We start from the raw sequence: 18,553 nt of genomic DNA, 5'->3' as shown, positions 1-18,553 counted from the left end.
ACTTTAATACAGTGAAGTACAAAAGAAATTTTGAGTACATAGCACTAGCACACACATTTTGCTTGGTAGACAAAAAACGGCATCTGTTGGTAAAAAAGGACCGGGTGTTGCATCATTGCAATCACATTGTACAGTTAAGTACAGTACACATATTCTAGTACATGCAAGTTTCAAGACACTACAGTAAACGCAATATTGCTAGAATAAAATAATAATACTAGTGGAGTAGACGTGATTCATACAGGTATACGGATTCAAGAAGTATATGAATTGAATAGTTGATTGATATATTGTAGCATATGTTTAAAGATTTAAGGCCATATAGTTTGACAATGGAAGCAAGTGAATTCAAGGATATTATTGGTGATATCCTAGATATCCTCCATAGTTGTGTCTTGATGAGAAATGTAGAGGTCAGTGAATGTGATGCATGTTGCAATGTGATCAATGAAAATGAAAGCAGAGTACCATGTGAGGATTGTGGCAAGCAGTTCCATGTGATGTGTACAGGAACCATTTCTGAGGCTAGACTGTGTGATGCAACGTTGATTTGGATATGTTCAGCATGTGGAAGCAATAATATTGCCCATCGCATCTTTGACAAAGTTGGCATTCCCTGTCATTTCAATAGATACGAGCTTCTCGAAGACCTTGGTGATGAAGATTTTGGTGTTGATAATTCACATTCATCATGCAAGAGCAACCAGAGGAAGAAATCAACCAAGAGACTGAAAAAGAGATATGTGAAAAGAAAGGGCAAAGTTGGAATTCTAGAAATGACAAATGTGTGTATGCAGAAAAGAGCAGATTGTGAGAGAGATGAATCAGATTCGACATTTATGACAAATCTGACCAAGAGCCAATTTCAGCCATTAGAAACAGCAGTTGATGATGGTTGGACAACAATGAAATCAAGGAAGACAAAAATGATTCGGAAGAGAAAAGTGAAAACATCCCAAACAATGACTGACAATCCCAAGACCAAGACCAATAACAAGAGCTCAGTGAGATCAGTAAATGGTGTGATTCTCCAACCTGGTGTGACCTACATTGGCAAAGCAATGAAAGCGTATTATCTTGAAAAACAGAAAAGAGCCAAAACCAGCAAGGGCAAGAAATCAAAAGTAGGAACAAAGCAAAAAGAACCTGGTAAACTTGTGAAGCGAAATGTGAATGCAAACTTGGACACAGAACAAAATGATAGTCTGCAGGTATATACTGAATCTGTATTGAGTGTATATTCAAAGTGTGTTCAGTCACCTCATGTTATGGCAAAATACACTGAGCAAATCTATGCAAAAACACAGAGAAGTTGGGCTGATGTGGCTAAAAGCACTATGAATATGACTAATGGATGTTGCGTACCAAATGATGATCAGACTACGTGTGCTTTTGTCCCTTCCACAGACATTGAAAAAGAAGTTTGGAATGTGAACAGGCTTTATGGAGGTGGAAATGCACGGCAACCAAGAAAGAAAGGTCGTTTCACGAAGATCAACAAACAAAGTGTGCTACCGGTAAAAAATGCTGACTCACAGGTGTGTAATACTGGAAAAGTCAAACCTGACATTCCTGAAGAAGAACATGTAGCAAAGAATGAAAAGTTGTGTAAGAATGAAACATCTGACCATGCGGACAGTAATTCCACAAGTAGAGACAACACAAGCTCGAATGATACATCCAAAGTGAAATGTGACAGAATCCACAATGTGCATGAACTGAACGCATGTTACAGTGAAAGAAAAGATGTTGAAAATGACAGACAAATATCAGTGAAGGAATTGTTCCCTGTGAATTCTTGTACAGATGTAAGTGTTCACTCTCTATGTCACTGACCTGTTTCAGCTACACAGTGTGCTCAAGTTTGTAGTGAATCAATATTCTTGCCTGAACGTCAAAAAACTACTAATCCATCTGACTGCATAGTAATGAATGATGATTCTGCAAAAAGTGCTGACCACCATAATTCATATGATGTGCAGGAATCGACAGTACATGTATTAGATGATGAACCAGCTGCAAGTGATTTAGAGACTGAAGAACGTGTCTGTAAGCTTGTTTCATTCTCAAGTTCTGAATGTGGTAGAAGGCAATCATATCCTATGAGTAAAACAATTGCACAAGGAAATTTTAATCAAGGTGATCAACGATTTGGTTATACTGCTGGCAAACAATGTGCATGTAATTCCCTTGTGGCAGTTCTCTACACTGAAACAAAGAATGGAAACGAAATGAGACCTCGTGATCTTGATCAGATTCTGACACTTGGGAATGAGTTGTATTATTACATAAAGAAGGATTCACCATTGAATGAAGAGCTTGTAATGATAGATGAATTACCCAAGGAACTTCATATTCTGGATGAAAACTTTCAAATAACCTATGCTGAATCAAAATATGGAGTGTTGGATGGAAATCAAAACAATTTGTCAAATTTTGGTGCTTTGTCATTGAGCCAAGCATTAGAACAAGAACTGTGCAGATATGATGCATGTCTTATGAATTTTGCTGAGAGTACATTTGCAATCATTAGACATCACAGTGGTTATTATGTATTTGATTCTCATTCCAGAAGTCATGATGGATACTTGGTACAAGATGGATGCAGTGTCTTGCTTAGCATTTCATCATGGCAAGGTATACAGGTACACTGTTTGAATTTGGCAAAATCAATGGCATGTGATTTACGTAGTACTCAGTTTGAACTAACAGGCCTGGCATTAGAATCCAATTCTAAGAAAAATGCATTGACAACTAGTGGTTCCAAGAAATCAAACTCAGTAAATACTGCATGTAGGAATACAAATGATCAAAATAGCAACATTTCAAAACATATTGATCATGTTAAAGGAATTAACAGTGACAGCTGTAACACTCGAATTGAAACAAAGGAAAACAGAGTAAATGTAAACAGTGATGACTATGGAAATGACAATGAAGTTGAATTTGTTTCAGTTGAGAAGACAACAGAAAGAAGAAATCGAAATTTCAAATTTGTGCCGATTACGTACGAAGACAAGCAGTCTTTGTGCAATAAATTGAATTTCAGTTACAGTGGTACTGCCAATGAATTTATGGAGGATAGAAATGAAAGTTTGAATATTGGGAAACCTGTAAATATCAAGAGAGTTATGGGTGATGGCAACTGCTTTTACAGAAGTATTGCTCATGTAGTTACTGGCAGTGAAAGAAACCATTTCATGCTCAGGAAATCCAATGTGGCACATTTACTGGAAAAGGGTGATTTATTTAAAGATATAATAGACACAATGAAATATCAGAGTGTCAGGGACTTTGTACTTGAAGAGAAATTGATGGATTTAGGAACATGGGCTAGTCACACTGATATTAGTTCAATGGCACATATGTTAGATTGTGATATATATGTGTATGATGATCGAACAGAAAATTGGCAAATACTGTCTGCAAGGAAACCTGGATACTACAACAAAGTAACAACTGAGAGGGGCATATATATTCTGTTCACTGGAGGCAATCATTTTGACGCAGTGGAAAGTGTAGCTTCTGTTCTGTCTAGTACTTTGGATGAGAAATTACCTGTATTTCATGTGACTTCAGATACAAGTGTAGAAAACAAGGAGGAAAGTCGTGATTTATCATCTAAGATTACTGAAACCCTGACATTAAAGAAATGCAGTGTTAGAATGAGGAAAATGACACAAAAACAAATGATGGTATCAAACCTGCAAGAGACACAAATTCCATTACAAAACACATGTGAACAGACAGTAAATGCTGACATTGATGCATCCGAGGTGAAACAAGTGGGAGAAATAAAAAAGATTAATCTCATGTACAGTCCTGTGAATAGATCTGACAGAGAGAAGCTTTGTTGCAAATTAGGTATAAAGGTTAATGACAAATGTAGCAGTAGTGATATGCAAAAAGATGTGGTAGAAAACGGTGATATTACTATTCTGTCACAACCATTGACTATCTGTAGAATTACAGGTGATGGAAATTGCTTTTACAGAGCTATATCATATGTCACAAGTGGCAAGGAAGATTCGCACCGTGATGTTCGAAAAGCAATAGTTAAGCATATTTTACAAAACAAGGGAGATTATGTAAGCCTTTTAAGATCAGGATACACAGATATTGTAGAATACATTGCAAAGGAAAGAGTATTCAACAATGGCACATGGGCTACAGAACTGGAAATAATGGCCTTATCAAATTTACTAGATACTGATATTTATATATATGAAGATAATGGTTCAAAATGGAAATTATTTGGTGCGAGCAAACTTCAGTTTGGAATTGTTACATCACAAAGAGGTATTTACTTGCAACACACAAATGGCAATCATTATGATGTTGTAGAATCTGTATGTCCAAGGATCCAAAAATCACGTTCATGTCAAAAGCTGTCAAGATCACAAAATATTACTGATATGAAAACACCTGTGACAAGAAAGAGAAAACGCACAACAAAGAGGAAAGTTGCAAGATCTGTCAGTGATTGTCAAATCAATGTATTGAGCAATGAAGTATTGGAGGATGACATGGAACCTGCAGTTAAAATGAGTAGGCACGCTGAAGAATCTGAAGAAGTTAAAACTACTATGCAGACTACAAAAAAGAAAAAACAAAGGAAAAAAAGGAATGCTAATGTTACTCGACGAAAAAATAGAAATCGAATGAGAGCACAAAGAGAAAAGAAAAAAAGTAAGCAAAAGCAGTTAGAAACAGAGTTTTTATCAGATGATCAGCCTTATCTATCCCGCAAACTTAAAAAAGCATCTGCAAAGAAAGTAAAATATCAAACAGATGCAACTTACAGGTTAGAAAAGAACAAGAAAATTAAGAAGAGACAAAAAGACAAGTACTCCTTGGATCCCACATTCAGAGAAAGGCTTAAGAAAATGAGGAACGCTAGATATCAAAACAATGCTTTATTCCGAGAGAGGCTTAAGAAACTGAGCAAAGCTAAATATCAAAACAATGCTTTATTCAGAGAAAGGCTTAAGAAACTGAGGAAAGCTAGATATCAAAACAATGCTTCGTTTAGAGAGAGGCTTAAGAAACTGAGGAGAGCTAGATATCAAAACAATGCTTCATTTAGAGAGAGACGTAAGAAAATTATGAGAAAAATTTCAAATATCAAGTACAAGACAAATTCTGTGTACAGACAGCAGGTTACGTTGAGAAACGTGAAACAAAAAAAGCGAGAAAAAGTGAATATGAGAAATTGTGATCATGTTTTGAAAAAATTTAGGGAAATAATTTCACACGGCCCTGAATATGTATGTTGTGTATGTTTGAAATTATTATTCAGAAATCAAGTATTGAAGTGCATGAAGGCAAAATATAATGATTCAGAATGTTTAATAGAGGAGTACTTGCATACATGCAGTGATGACTGTGATGTTGACTGTGAAATAGTAAAGTCACCAAGAAATTCTTTGTGGATTTGTTACACTTGCCACAGGAAATTGTTAGCTGGTAATATGCCTCCTGAAGCTAGCAGAAATAACTTAGAATTACATGCTATTCCTGCCGAACTTGAAAATCTGAATCAGTTGGAAACGCATTTGATTGCACTAAACATTCCATTTATGAAAATTTTGAACCTACCAAAAGGAGGACAGTATGGAGTACATGGCCCAACAGTTTGTGTACCTTCACGCACAGATGAAACTGTAAAGATATTACCTCGACCAGAGACTGATGATCAATTTATTCGTGTAAAACTGAAGAGGAAACTGTCGTATAAAGGACATTATGAATATCAGTATGTCAAGAAAAAGAATGTGCTAGCTGCATTGGAATATTTGAGGAAAAATAATGAGTGGTATTCTGATATTGCTATAGATAATGAATGGAGCTCTGATTTATCAGAGAAAAATAGTCAAGCAGCTTGTGTTAAACCATTAGATTCAAGTGAAATTAATGATGATGACGATGATGTAGAGGATGATCAAGTTGGACGGTTACACGGAATTCAGTTAAACACATGTTTACAGAAGGTTGATATGAGGCAAGAAGTGCTTGATCAATTTTTCGATGATATTATATGTTGTGCACCTTGTGAAGAGAACAGTCCTGTATCACTGTTGATGGATAAAAGTAATGAGGCAAAATGTTTTCCTGCTCTATTTCCAACAGGCCAGCCAACATTTCATAATACTAGGTACATTGATGTAACACTTGGTCGTTATTTACATAATCGTCTGATGCATGTAGACAACAGATTTGCAAAAAATACAGAATATATTTTTTATGCTCAGTGTATCTATGAACTGCAACAAATACTTTCTAATGTTTCTATAGCTGTCAGAAAAAGCTCAGAGGAAATAGATAATCCCACATCGATGCAATGTTCAGATCTCAAAGATGGAAGAAAGGTTCGTGAGATACTGGATTCGAATAAAGGATACAAATTTCTGAAACAAATACGGGGAACACCTCCATATTGGCAATCTACACAGAAAGATGTATTAGCAATGGTTAGACAACTTGGAAAGCCTACATGGTTTGCATCATTTTCATCAGCTGAAATGAGATGGCCTGAAGTTATTAATACATTGCTAAATCAACAAGGTGATAGGAGAAAAGCAAATGATCTAGATTGGACAGATAAGTGTAATTTATTAAAGTCAAATCCAGTGACAGTAGCTCGTATGTTTGATAAACGCTTTCATGCATTCTTGAACAAAGTGATTCTTTCTGAGGCAGCACCTATTGGCAAGATAATTGACTACTTCTATAGAATTGAATTTCAACAAAGAGGATCTCCACACACACACTGTTTATTCTGGGTTGAAAATGCACCTAATTTGGGTATCGACAAAGATGAAGCTGTCACAGATTTTGTTGATAAATACATTTCCTGCAACATTCCATGTGAGGATGAAGATGAGGAACTCTATGAAATAGTGAAGAATGTTCAGCTTCACTCAAAGAAACATTCAAAATCATGCAAGAAAAAGGGAACTGCCTGTAGATTTAATTTTCCAAGACCACCTTCTGAGAAAACATTTGTTGTGAAGCTTGATGATAATCCAGAAGTTACTGATGAAGCTCAAGATATTCTGTCTACAGTAAAGAATTCATCATGTATGGAAGGGAAATGTGATAATGCTAGACAGCTCTTTGAAGTTCTTGGGATGTCTCAAAAGGAATTTGAAGATGCCTATAATGCTGTAGCTACAAAAGAAGATATAGTCATGAGAAGAGATCCAAAAGATATATGGGTGAATCAATATAATCCATTCTTACTCAAAGCTTGGAATGCCAATATGGATTTGCAGTACATAACAAATGAGTATGCCTGCATTGTTTATGTTGTGTCATACATGTCAAAAGCAGAAAGAGAGATGAGTTTGCTCTTGAAAAATGCAGAAAGTGAAATGAAAGAGGGCAATGAAGATGCTCGAAAAAGTATGAAAAAAATAGGACATGTGTATATGCAAAACCGTGAAGTTTCAGCGCAAGAAAGTGTGTATCGTGTTTGTAGCCTGAGATTGAAAGAATGCTCAAGAAAAGTAGAGTTCATACCTGTTGGACCAAACCCTGTGAGAATGAGTTTACCATTGAGTGTTATTCAAAGCAGACGAGACGATGATGATAGGAGTCCATGGATGCCAAACAGAATTGATAAATATAAAGCCCGACCTGGTGGTTTTGAATTTGAAAATATGTGTTTAGCCACATTTTGCTCAAAGTATAGACTACTCAGTGAATCTGATATGAAGGGTAAGAAACAGAAACAGAATGTGTTCAAATTGAGAGATCAGCTGGGCTATGTACAAAAACGATCAAGAACCAATGATGCTGTAGTGAGATATCCTCGTTTTTCACCGACTGTAAGCCCAGAAAAATATTATCAGAGTATACTGCAACTATATTTGCCATTCCGCACTGATAAACAGTTAAAACCTAATCAATTTTTGACATATCAGGAATTTTACGAAACTGGATCTGTACGAATGTATAATAAGAACCTGGAAAGTGTCAAAAGTATTGTCAATGAAAATCTCAGGCAGTTTGAAAAAAATGCTGATATAATTGATCAAGCACAAGAATATCTTGAGAAATTTGGTCCACAAGAAGATGCATGGGGATTACTCTGTCCAGAAACAGAAATTGAAAGACATGAAACAGCTAAAATCCATAAAGAACTTGAAGATACTGACAATGAATTTAGAATCCCAGATCTTGAGTCTAAATCTCAGGAGAAAGAGTCATATGGCATAGAATTTCGATCATGTAGTATTTCGAGAGAAGACAGTAATGTCTTATTAAGAACTATAAATAGCAAGCAGCAAAAAGTGTTCTACAAAATACGACAATGGTGTCTTGACAGAGTTAACGGAAAAGAACCTACACCATTTCAGATATTTGTGACAGGTGGTGCTGGAACAGGAAAAAGTCATCTAGTGAAATGCATATGTAATGAAGGGACAAGAATTCTTAGCAGAATGATGCGTAATCCAGATGATATTTCAATTATGAAAGTAGCTCCAACTGGAATTGCAGCTTACAACATTGATGGTAGTACTATTCATAATGCTCTGTCCATACCCATTTCTGCTACACTACCATACCAACCGCTTGGAGAAGAAAAGATAAGTCATCTACGTAATCAGTTGGGTCAACTACAGATACTAATAATTGATGAAATATCAATGGTTGATCAGAAGCTATTGTGGTATATACATGGACGTTTAAGGCAAATAAAGCAGACACGTGATGATGCGCCATTTGGAAAGGTTTCAGTTATTGCAGTTGGAGATTTCTATCAGTTACCCCCAGTAAAAGGTATTCCTTTGTATAAAGATACACTGCAAAGTTCTTTATGGACAGACAACTTCTCTATAATTAACTTGGATGAAATAATGAGACAAAAGGATGATGCAAAGTTTGCTGTTCTTTTGAACAAATTAAGGATAAAAGAAAAGAAAGATGAATTATCTGGTGATGATATAGCAGTTCTTCAATCATGCCAAACTGGAGAACAATGTGAGGATGCATTGCATATATATTCTTCAAACAAACAAGTAAATGACTGGAATAGAATAATGCTTCACAAGAAATGCACAAATATCATATGTATTGATGCAGAAGATTCTGAACTCAGTGATGAGGGTAAAAACAACACATGTGACAAACCAAGAAGATGTACGAAAGCTTCTTTGCCAGCATATCTTTGGATTGCTGAAAATTCTAGAGTGATGCTTATAAAAAATGTGAATGTGACCAAAGGCTTATCAAATGGCTGCATTGGTACTGTAACTGACATAGTAAGAGTAAATGAAAATGCACGACCTACAAGTGTGCTGGTAAAATTTGACAACGAAAAAGTAGGAACTCAGTCAATAGAAAGGCAACAGGAATCAATTGGGAAAAAATATACTAGGAAACAATTTCCCTTGAAATTAGCATATGCATGCACCATACATAAAGTACAAGGCATGACGATGGAAAAAGCTGTCGTTTCTCTGAAAAATATATTTTTGCCCGGACAAGCATATGTAGCTCTGAGCCGTGTTACATCATTATGTGGACTAACAATTGAAGATTTTGATCCAAAAGTTATGTATTGCAATCCAGCTGTTAAAGAAAGCTTGGAGAACATGCCAACATTTGTTGATGAAAAGAACATTGACAAAGATGTCTTTATTGCAAGTATGAATATAATGTTACATAACATTCAAGGTCTTAAAGTACATTTCAAAGATATGCAATCAAATTTCCTATTTGGAAATTCTGATATTATTTGTTTAACTGAAACTTGGCTTAATGATGACATTTTTGATGTGAATTTAGATCAGTTTAAAATGTACAATCAGCCTCGGTCAAAATCTTATTCAGATGAAAGTCCCTTATTTTCTACACTGAGAAATCAAGCACATGGTGGAGTTGCAGTGTATAGTAAAATCAAATCTATTAGTAGGCTGGATTTACATGTCAATAATCTAGAATATATTACATTTGCCATAACTTGTCCTTCATTTCTCATTTCAGTGATATATAGACCTCCCAGATATGACAAGAAACAATTTTGTGAGAAACTGAAGAGATTACTCATAGAATTGCAACAAAGAAGTACAAAATGCATAGTTATTGGTGACTTCAATGAAAATCTCAGACAAGGTTCAGGTGAGTCATGGGTGCATAAATTGATGTGTTCTTATGGATATCAACAACATGTACTTGATGCTACTACAGAAGGTGACACATTAATTGATCATGTATATAGCATAGGTATTGATGCACTTCACACTGAAGTTATTCCACTCTACTACAGTTATCATGAGGCTATTAGAATTCAGTTTTAATGAATTTTCTTTTTATGAGTAACATTGTGTATTCAAAGTAATTTCACATACAATGTATACTCAAATCACTTAGGATGTATTTTCATTATATATATATACAAATTGTTTTTCATTTTGTAATACAGAATAAGGTAAACAGAACAATGTGAGATGTGTAGGGTATACAACAATAATTACAGCCAGAACCATTATCCATTGATTCGTATACACTTGTCCATTACAATGTCTACTCAAGTTGATTGAAGTGAAATAATATGCAATGACCAAAAGTGCAAAGAATTGAGGGATGCACTGAAAATACAGCGTTGTTTGCTTGTGAATATGAAACAAGACTTGAACAACGTAAGCAAGACTAGTGAACGGAAAATAGTAGCATTACAAGACAAAAAGTGACAGGACTAACTTCAAAACAACTGAATAGACAAGACATAATATGACTTTGATTTTTCTTGATTTATTCCTTTTTTTGGTAATGCATGACAAGCTGAAAGACAGAGACAAAATTGTAGCATTGCAGAAATGACCGATAGATACACTAATCCTAAACTTAAGTGTATCAAAACAAAATTAAACAGGTATAGAAATGAAATAGAACCGACAAAGAAGAGACATAACTGATGTAGAAAAGAAATATAACATTGCCCATAGAATTATTGTTTTCACTTTTTGAAACTTGATTTTCCATTATGATCATTTCAAAAGTGTAATGTAGGCTCTTCTATTTATTCAGAAAATCAAATGCTTCCAAGGAACAGCTTGTTATATAGTATGATAAGTATAAAGAGCAGAAGAAAAATAATGGAAAAAGGGTAATGTAAAAAGAATTGTGTACCTTATGCAAAAATCCTGATGTGCATTCATGTGTTGTAATGTACATTAATGAATACTTCATACATGTAAAACTGCCAGTACACAGAGTGACACCTTTGACTGATCATGTATAGCACAGGATTTCAATCTATAATGTATGTGGCACATGTGTATAGCACAGCTTTTGAATTACTTGATTGCTATGATTTATTAGTCTTTGCCAGCCATTGTAATGCAAGGAACTGATGAAATAACACCTTAGTCCTGGACTATTGCATCTAATATTTTTATGGCTTTCCTTTGCCTGATGAAGGTTGAACTGGTCTGTGTTTGTGCCTGACATGTCCATGCTTTCATCCAACTGTCTTAAGAGGTAAGTTTTTTTTTTATCTCCTTATCACATTTATATAATATATATAAAATATCTTGTTAGATAGACACTGTAACTTTTGAAAAAGACATGCTCAATCTTACTCAGTGTTCAGCTACTCATTGTAATTATCTCTATAGAATATGTATTCTAAAGTTTTATGAAATGCAGTCCATTCAAGAATGTATGTACAGAATTGTTTTGAATTATTCAGTTTTCTGAAATCTTTCTGGTCATGTTTCTTTTACAGAAGTATGTTGAAAGAAGTGCAGGTGATAGTGCAAAGCCAGTCATGTATGTGGTAGGAGCAGTCCAAGATGTCCCTGTTCCCATGACAAGGAAGGAGCTGATGAGATACATGGGCATGGCCGGATACTACCGTCGCTTCTGCCATAACTTCTCAGATGTTGTGGCACCCTTGACTGATCTCCTGCAGAAGAATGAAGTTCCAGTGGTCAGCCGCATGCCAGTCTGCGTTTGACCAAATGAAGGCAATCCTGTCAAGTGGTCCTGTATTGGCAGCGCCAGACTTCAAGAAAGGCTTCAGCCTAGTTGTCGATGCCAGCGATGTCGGAGGAGGCGCCATGTTGATGCAAGCTGATGATGATGGAGTGGACAGACCAGTCTGCTACTTCTTAAAGAAGTATTCTACTGTTGAGAAGGAGACCCTAGCATTAATTCTTTCGCTCAGCCATTTTGATGTGTATGTGGGCAGCACAACTCAACCGGTTGTATGGACTGACCACATCCCACTGACATTCGTCAGCAGAATGAGAAACAAAAACCAGAGACTGATGCGATGGAGTTTAAACCTACAGGAGTATAACCTTGACATTAAGCACTTTCGCGGAAAGGAAAGCATTGTCACAGACACCCTTTCTCATGCTTAATTGAGACATCTCAATATTTTGTCTCGTTGCCAGATGCAACAATTGTGCAAATGTATTTTATGTTTGTAACACTTTAAACAGATGTAATTTTGTTCTTGCAGGTACACAGGACAGTGTGTACATCAATATGTATGTATGTTGCATTCGCTATAATTGTGATGCCAACAGCATGAATGGCACTTTGAGTGTGTAAATAACAACATAGAAGTATTTTCAGACATGTTTGTGTTAATACGGAATCACAGCAAGCTATATTTGTACTTTGAGTCACTTTCCAAAAGAAGACATTATGGAGGCTGTGTTAACTTACGCTAGCCATCAACAGTTGTCAAGAATGTGAGTTGTTAGTAATATAACTTCAAACAGGTAGTGTTGCTGTTTGTACAGCGTGTCCCAGAAAAAATCAAACCGGATTTCAATGCACTTTTTTACTATCGACATCATACATTTTCTTTATGAGATATATATCAATGGAAAGATAAACTTTTCTTCTTTAATTTGATGCACAACTCATTGTTCAAAATTCGTGCATGACCGAGTTAGAATAATAGACAGTAATGCTTCTAAATTTTCATTTGCACGAGCAATAGGGACTTTGGATGAAGTTTTCAGACTTTTTCAGCAATCTTTAGCAAAAAACAAAATTATAGCCGTAGTATCCATTCTTTTTCCTTTCATATGATATCCCAGGCTTAAAAAATGATCAACTCCTGCTCGAGAAAAATTAATTTGAAAATATGCTTCCATTTTTCCTAGATAGATAGAAAATAAATAAGGAGCCAGTTAGCTTTCCCGACACCTGCCCAACTTGGCAGATAACAATGGCCTTCATGCTTCAATGAATGTACACAAACATGAAGGGAGGGGTAAAAAGGATTGTTACAGACGGTTTGTGAATAGGATTGTTAAAATCATGAGCTTGCCTGACCATGCAGCCAACTACAGAGCAAAGGGTGTTCATCAGCGGAATGTTTGGGAAGGTGGGGTGGTAGTAACGGACCGAAAAAAACTTTCCAAGCCCCCCCCCCCCAAAAAAAAAGACGACTTTCTGCCCGCCACTAGTACCTTTGAAATGTTAAAGCGCAAGTTCAGTGATAAATAAAGTGATGTGCTCTCTCTTTCTGCTTCACCTCCCCCTTCAAAAACTTCAAAACCCTGTCAGTGATGAAGGGCTAACCGCGCGTGAGGGAAATGTGGAGAGGAATGAAAACAGTGAAATAAGTTTGAGGTACAAAATCATCAAAATGTGTATCATTGTTGTAATGTTGATTTCCCATAGCCAATGGACTGCGTGCAGCCTGAAAATATGACATTAGTCATCATTTATTGGTTATATCTCATAGCTTATTCTAAATAAATGACAACAAAGGGCTTTCCGTCTCATACAGCATTCTCTGTAAATACCCCCCCCCCCTAACAATATTCACTGTAGCACTGCAATTGTTTTGTGTGAATTCAATGGTGCACAATGAACCTATTGTCTTATATGCTAAGTCATGAGAGCTGAATGCTCGTTTTTCGACTATCCGTAGAATCGGTAGAAATGAAGCATGTTTTCAAGCAAATTTTTCTCAAGCATGCGTTATTCATATTTGACGCGTAAGGTCTCATATGAAAGAAGAAAATATGAATATTTGGGTTATGAACTTTGTTTTTCAAAAACGTAACGTTAAAAGTCCGAAAATTTCACTTCAAGTCACCATTTGCGCGTGCAAATGAAAATTTGGTAGCACCACTGTTCATTGTTCTAACTCAGTCATGCATGAACGATGAACGTTAACCCGTTCCTTACGGGAACCTGGTTTACCAGGTTCCCGTGGGAGCAACTGATATACGGGAACCTGGTTTACCAGGTTTCCAAAATGAAGACAAGGGTGCCTGCTTCAGTGGCCTAAATTCATGTTTCTCTGTGTTAAAATGCTCAGAAAAGTGGGTTTGATAAAAAGATCAGAGTTTATTCTATCAGGATTTGTTCTCCTGCTGTTTAAAAAAAGGGGGTTTTACAGTATTATATACCTTTTCCTGATTTAGTTTTTTTCTTGTTCTGCTGTAAACTCGTACGAACATGTACATAATGATCAAGGCTGAGATCAGTTAGAAATGCGGGTTCGCTGACCCCAGTCACCTCATTCAGGTACCTGGTTTTGTGTAGAACAAAAGATTCTGAGAGCTCATCAGCGCACGCTCTATTCATACCCCTCGCACCCGATCGATATTTCCATTGTTCACGGGCACATGTAGTTGACAGTAGAAAGGGGGACACAATGAACCGCTTGACTGCCTTCACACAGCTAGATTACCAACCTGTGTGCCTCTCTGTCGACGGGCGAAAAGAATCTCGTTTGGGGGCATTAAAGGCACTCGGAGAATTGGGAAAGGAACGGGTTAAGTTGTATATCAAATAAAAGAAGAAAAGTTAATCTTTCTATTGATGTATATCTCATAAAGAACATGTATGTTTTCGATAGTAAAAAAGTGCATGGAAATTTGGTTTCGTTTTTTCTGGGACATTCTGTATGGAGAATGTGGTATATCGAGTAATGTAGGTACAGTTCAGGTATTTGCAGTTTCATACTTGTACATGTACAGGTATTGGTTAAATTTGTTGTGGCATATACCCCAAGTTGATTGGATGTTGCCTTTTGGATCCATTTAGCATGTATACAGTACTGTAAAAGTGGTTTCTTTCACATACAGGAACTTTCGCGGTTTCCATCGGTGCCGACTTTTTCGCGTGTGTTTAAATTCGCCGTCGGTAATGTAGCGTTGTAACAAGCGAGGAGTTCAAAACATTTTCGCGTGATGTTAATTTCGCGGTTCAACCTCAAAGCGCGAAAAGCGCAAAAATAAAACCACCGCGAAAGAAACCACTTTTACAGTACAACTTGTATTAGGTACAGAAATCATATAGTTATACATGTAAATAGCTTTTGCTCATTGTTATAGCTCAATCATTGCCTTGGTAAAGGTATCCAGTATTTCACAGTTGATCCAACATACCAACCAGCGTATATTTAAGCTGACTGTGTTATACCGGGATGTAAACAGGTATACACTCACCTATTTGTACACACAGGTTATCATCAAGGATATCTCATTCAGGTACATTTGATGCCTTGTCAGGCAGATCATACTCTTGGTGTCTTGTATGTTGACAGGAAAGTTTTCACAAACATAAGTAGGTACATGTATGACATTTGTTGATGTTTTGACAGTTTCAATAGATGCTGACACAACAGCTACAGGACATATGCAAGTCACATATGGAATATGATATTTTGGTTGTATGTAATATGATTACATTAGTTGGATTATATGAAATTGCTTGTAGAAGAGATGATGTGTTTATAATCTTTGTACACAGGTTAATCATTTGATATGACAGTGTAAAACTGATTTCTATGTACAAATATGTTCAAATGATGAAACCATGTAACTTTGTTAGAATGTGCATTGTTTGTTGAATGACATGACATTGCAGTATTCAGTGTTGCTCAATTACATGCAATTCCAGTATGCTGTAATTAACAAGCAGCAGTAACTCATGAGAGTATTAGATTGGTACAAGTTGAATGGTACTAAAGTCGTGCATGTTTTATCACAGGTTGTGATGATGATATAGCCATAGCATACTTTGTTTATGTTTTCCTAACAATACAGCGACCATGGTTAACTCATGCATTTACAAGAGTGAATTGGAAGAGGAATGTACAATACTATTCCAAAATATTGTGCCAAGGTAAGAGTCCATTTGTGTTGGAAACGTTAAATGCACTCTTTTTGGGGGGAAGTGTTACAGATACATGTGCATTGTACTATCATTTCTAGGCACTTTATTGTTCTGCGGAGGAATATATGTAAATAAGGAGTTCGACAAGATGACCGAGATCGACCAAACACCTTGTTTGAGAGTCTGGGTATTTTTGGTGGTTATGATGGTTCGTTAGCCAAGTTAACCTCCCTAACACAATGTGTTATAAAATAAATGAGTGATACCAAGAGTATGGTAGATATTGACCACCCTCATTGAACCTCACAGACTGTGAAGTCAGTTTCTTCAAGGTGGCCACAAGTGAGGCCAGTAATTCTTTATACTTTGATGATAAAAGAAATACTGAGGTAATGTCTTTAACAGCGACTCATTGTCAAAAGAATGACATACAAATATATGCTTATGCAAGTGCTATAGTTTGTGTGATACACCTGTTCAGTGACAGTTCCAAAAAGGAAAGGGGGGGGGGGAGGGGAGGGCGTATGGTAGAGCACATCGGGCATGTGACCTGCTCTGTATTATTTGTTAAAACAAAAGAAATAAAATGGAAAAAATGAAAGGGACGTGCACCTCCCCCATTTTGTTTTGTAAAAGCGCCCCTTTAAGGAATTCCTGGATGCGCCCCTGCTGCCAGTGTGCACACCCAAAGATCATAGGTATTCAAATTTGTACATTGTTTGTATCTAAAGAAAGAGGAATAAATTCTGTGTAACCAGTGACCTAAAATCGATGATTGCTTTAGCCTCATTTTTGTTGCAGCAAGTACAACACCTAATGAACATCACATGATGACATTCAACCACAAACAATGGCTACTCAAAGAGGTGAATCTCTATTACAAAATTTACTCGAAAGCACACGCAAATGGAACACATTGCTGTACATGACTGTAGAGACATTTGCTTTGTGTGGTCACACCCTTTGAAATAGGAATAAGAAGCAGACTCTTATTGTAATTGAGATTTTGTGTGCAGTGAAAGAATGCATCGTGACATTGATATGCTACTCAAGTTTCCTACATCAACTCTCACTTTACTAATGTCAACACTTGATCATGGGATTAATGTGAGAGAGAAGAGTGAGAACAGTATGAAGAGTTTTATACTTACTGATAAAGCTGTTTCTTAGGTTTCTGAAACAGTTGTGTGTGTGTGTGTGTGTGTGTGTGTGTGTGTGTGTGTGTTCACTGGACATGCCAGGTACAACTGTAAAAGAGTTACAGGGTATTTACGTGGAAGATACGTGGAAGAGTGTATGTACCATCCACAGCTAGATATGATTTCAGACCAAACCACAAAGGTGAACTTGCTTAGAATGAAACATACTGGGGAAGAATGATGTTTAAAGGCCAAGGGGATGGCTAGTAACTGATCAGTGGGAACGCAGGGGGATGATTGTTCCAATCCTTGTGGGGTTCATTTGAGACTACATTATATATCTATTATTTTATGAAATAATGAATGTGACATGAACTAAATATATACTAGATATGGGGGTGGTAGGGTATGTTTTTCTTGAGTTATTGCAAAGGAAGTTGCAGAAAGAAAAATTATCTCAATACATCGGAGATAAGCTTATTTCAACCACGTTTTTTGACATGATTCTGTCTTCGTATGAAAAACAAAGGGCACACTAGCTATAGAGCAAAGTCTCGGCTACAACATGTTAAAATCTGGGAGGAATTCACCGAAGGGTAAGCGAGCTAGTGCTCGATAAACACAATCATGTCAATTTTCACATCTAGAAAAATTCCCTCCCATAGAGATAACACGTCATAACGAAGATAAAGAAAGAAGTACATATGACCTTTGACCCCAATTTGCACAGACAATATGACATCTGAGCAAAAAGTGGTTATTTGTGAACTGATCCTTGTAACATGGTCTTTGTGTGTGCAAAATATGGGAAAGATAGGACAGGTATTCACCAAGATACAGGATGACACATTTATGACCTTTGACCCTAATTTACATACCCAAGATGGTGTCTGATCAAATAGTTGTATTTTATGAAATGATGTACGTGACATGAACTAAACATGTGCAAAATATGGGATTAATAGCCATTGTTGTTGTTCATCTATTGCACAGAAAGTAGTAGAAAGAAAGAAAAATAAAGAAAAAATTATGTTATTTTACAGAAATTTGAAGAAGAAGCATAAACAAATCAGAGAAAGATAAAGTTTGGAAGGGAGATTAAGACTAACTAAAGGAAAAAGAAGAAAAAAGTGTTTGAAAAAAAAAATATTGGCAGGGGTGAGCCTCGAACCAGGGACCTTAGGATTACGAGTCGGATGCGCTATGCAATGACCTATTTCATGCTCCATAGGCCCTGTGTATTAAGCAAAATGACGCTGCATCGAAGCCGCGTGCCATTTTCAACCAAGTTTTTCGACGTGATGCCGACG

General features: G+C 36.4%; 1 protein-coding gene across 2 annotated transcripts; it reads left to right on the top strand.

The window, feature by feature from the left end:
• Positions 1-332: 332 nt before the first annotated feature.
• LOC140239007 (uncharacterized) lies at positions 333-11,957 on the top strand. Of its 2 annotated transcripts, none has more exons than XM_072318904.1 (4): positions 333-1,538; positions 2,573-2,637; positions 11,428-11,487; positions 11,889-11,957. In XM_072318904.1, exons 1-2 carry the CDS (start codon positions 333-335, stop codon positions 2,579-2,581), a joined length of 1,215 nt encoding a protein of 404 aa, XP_072175005.1. In that variant the 3' UTR covers positions 2,582-2,637; positions 11,428-11,487; positions 11,889-11,957. The 2 variants fall into 2 exon arrangements, with proteins under 2 accessions (XP_072175005.1, XP_072175006.1); XM_072318905.1 differs by having other exon boundaries at positions 2,573-2,645; positions 11,889-11,926.
• Positions 11,958-18,553: the final 6,596 nt, after the last annotated feature.

Source organism: Diadema setosum, chromosome 15, assembly GCF_964275005.1.
Source record: "Diadema setosum chromosome 15, eeDiaSeto1, whole genome shotgun sequence".
NCBI lineage: Eukaryota > Metazoa > Echinodermata > Echinoidea > Diadematoida > Diadematidae > Diadema > Diadema setosum.
The sequence above is the reverse complement of the archived record's forward strand: the minus strand, read 5'-3'. Positions and strand labels throughout refer to the sequence as shown.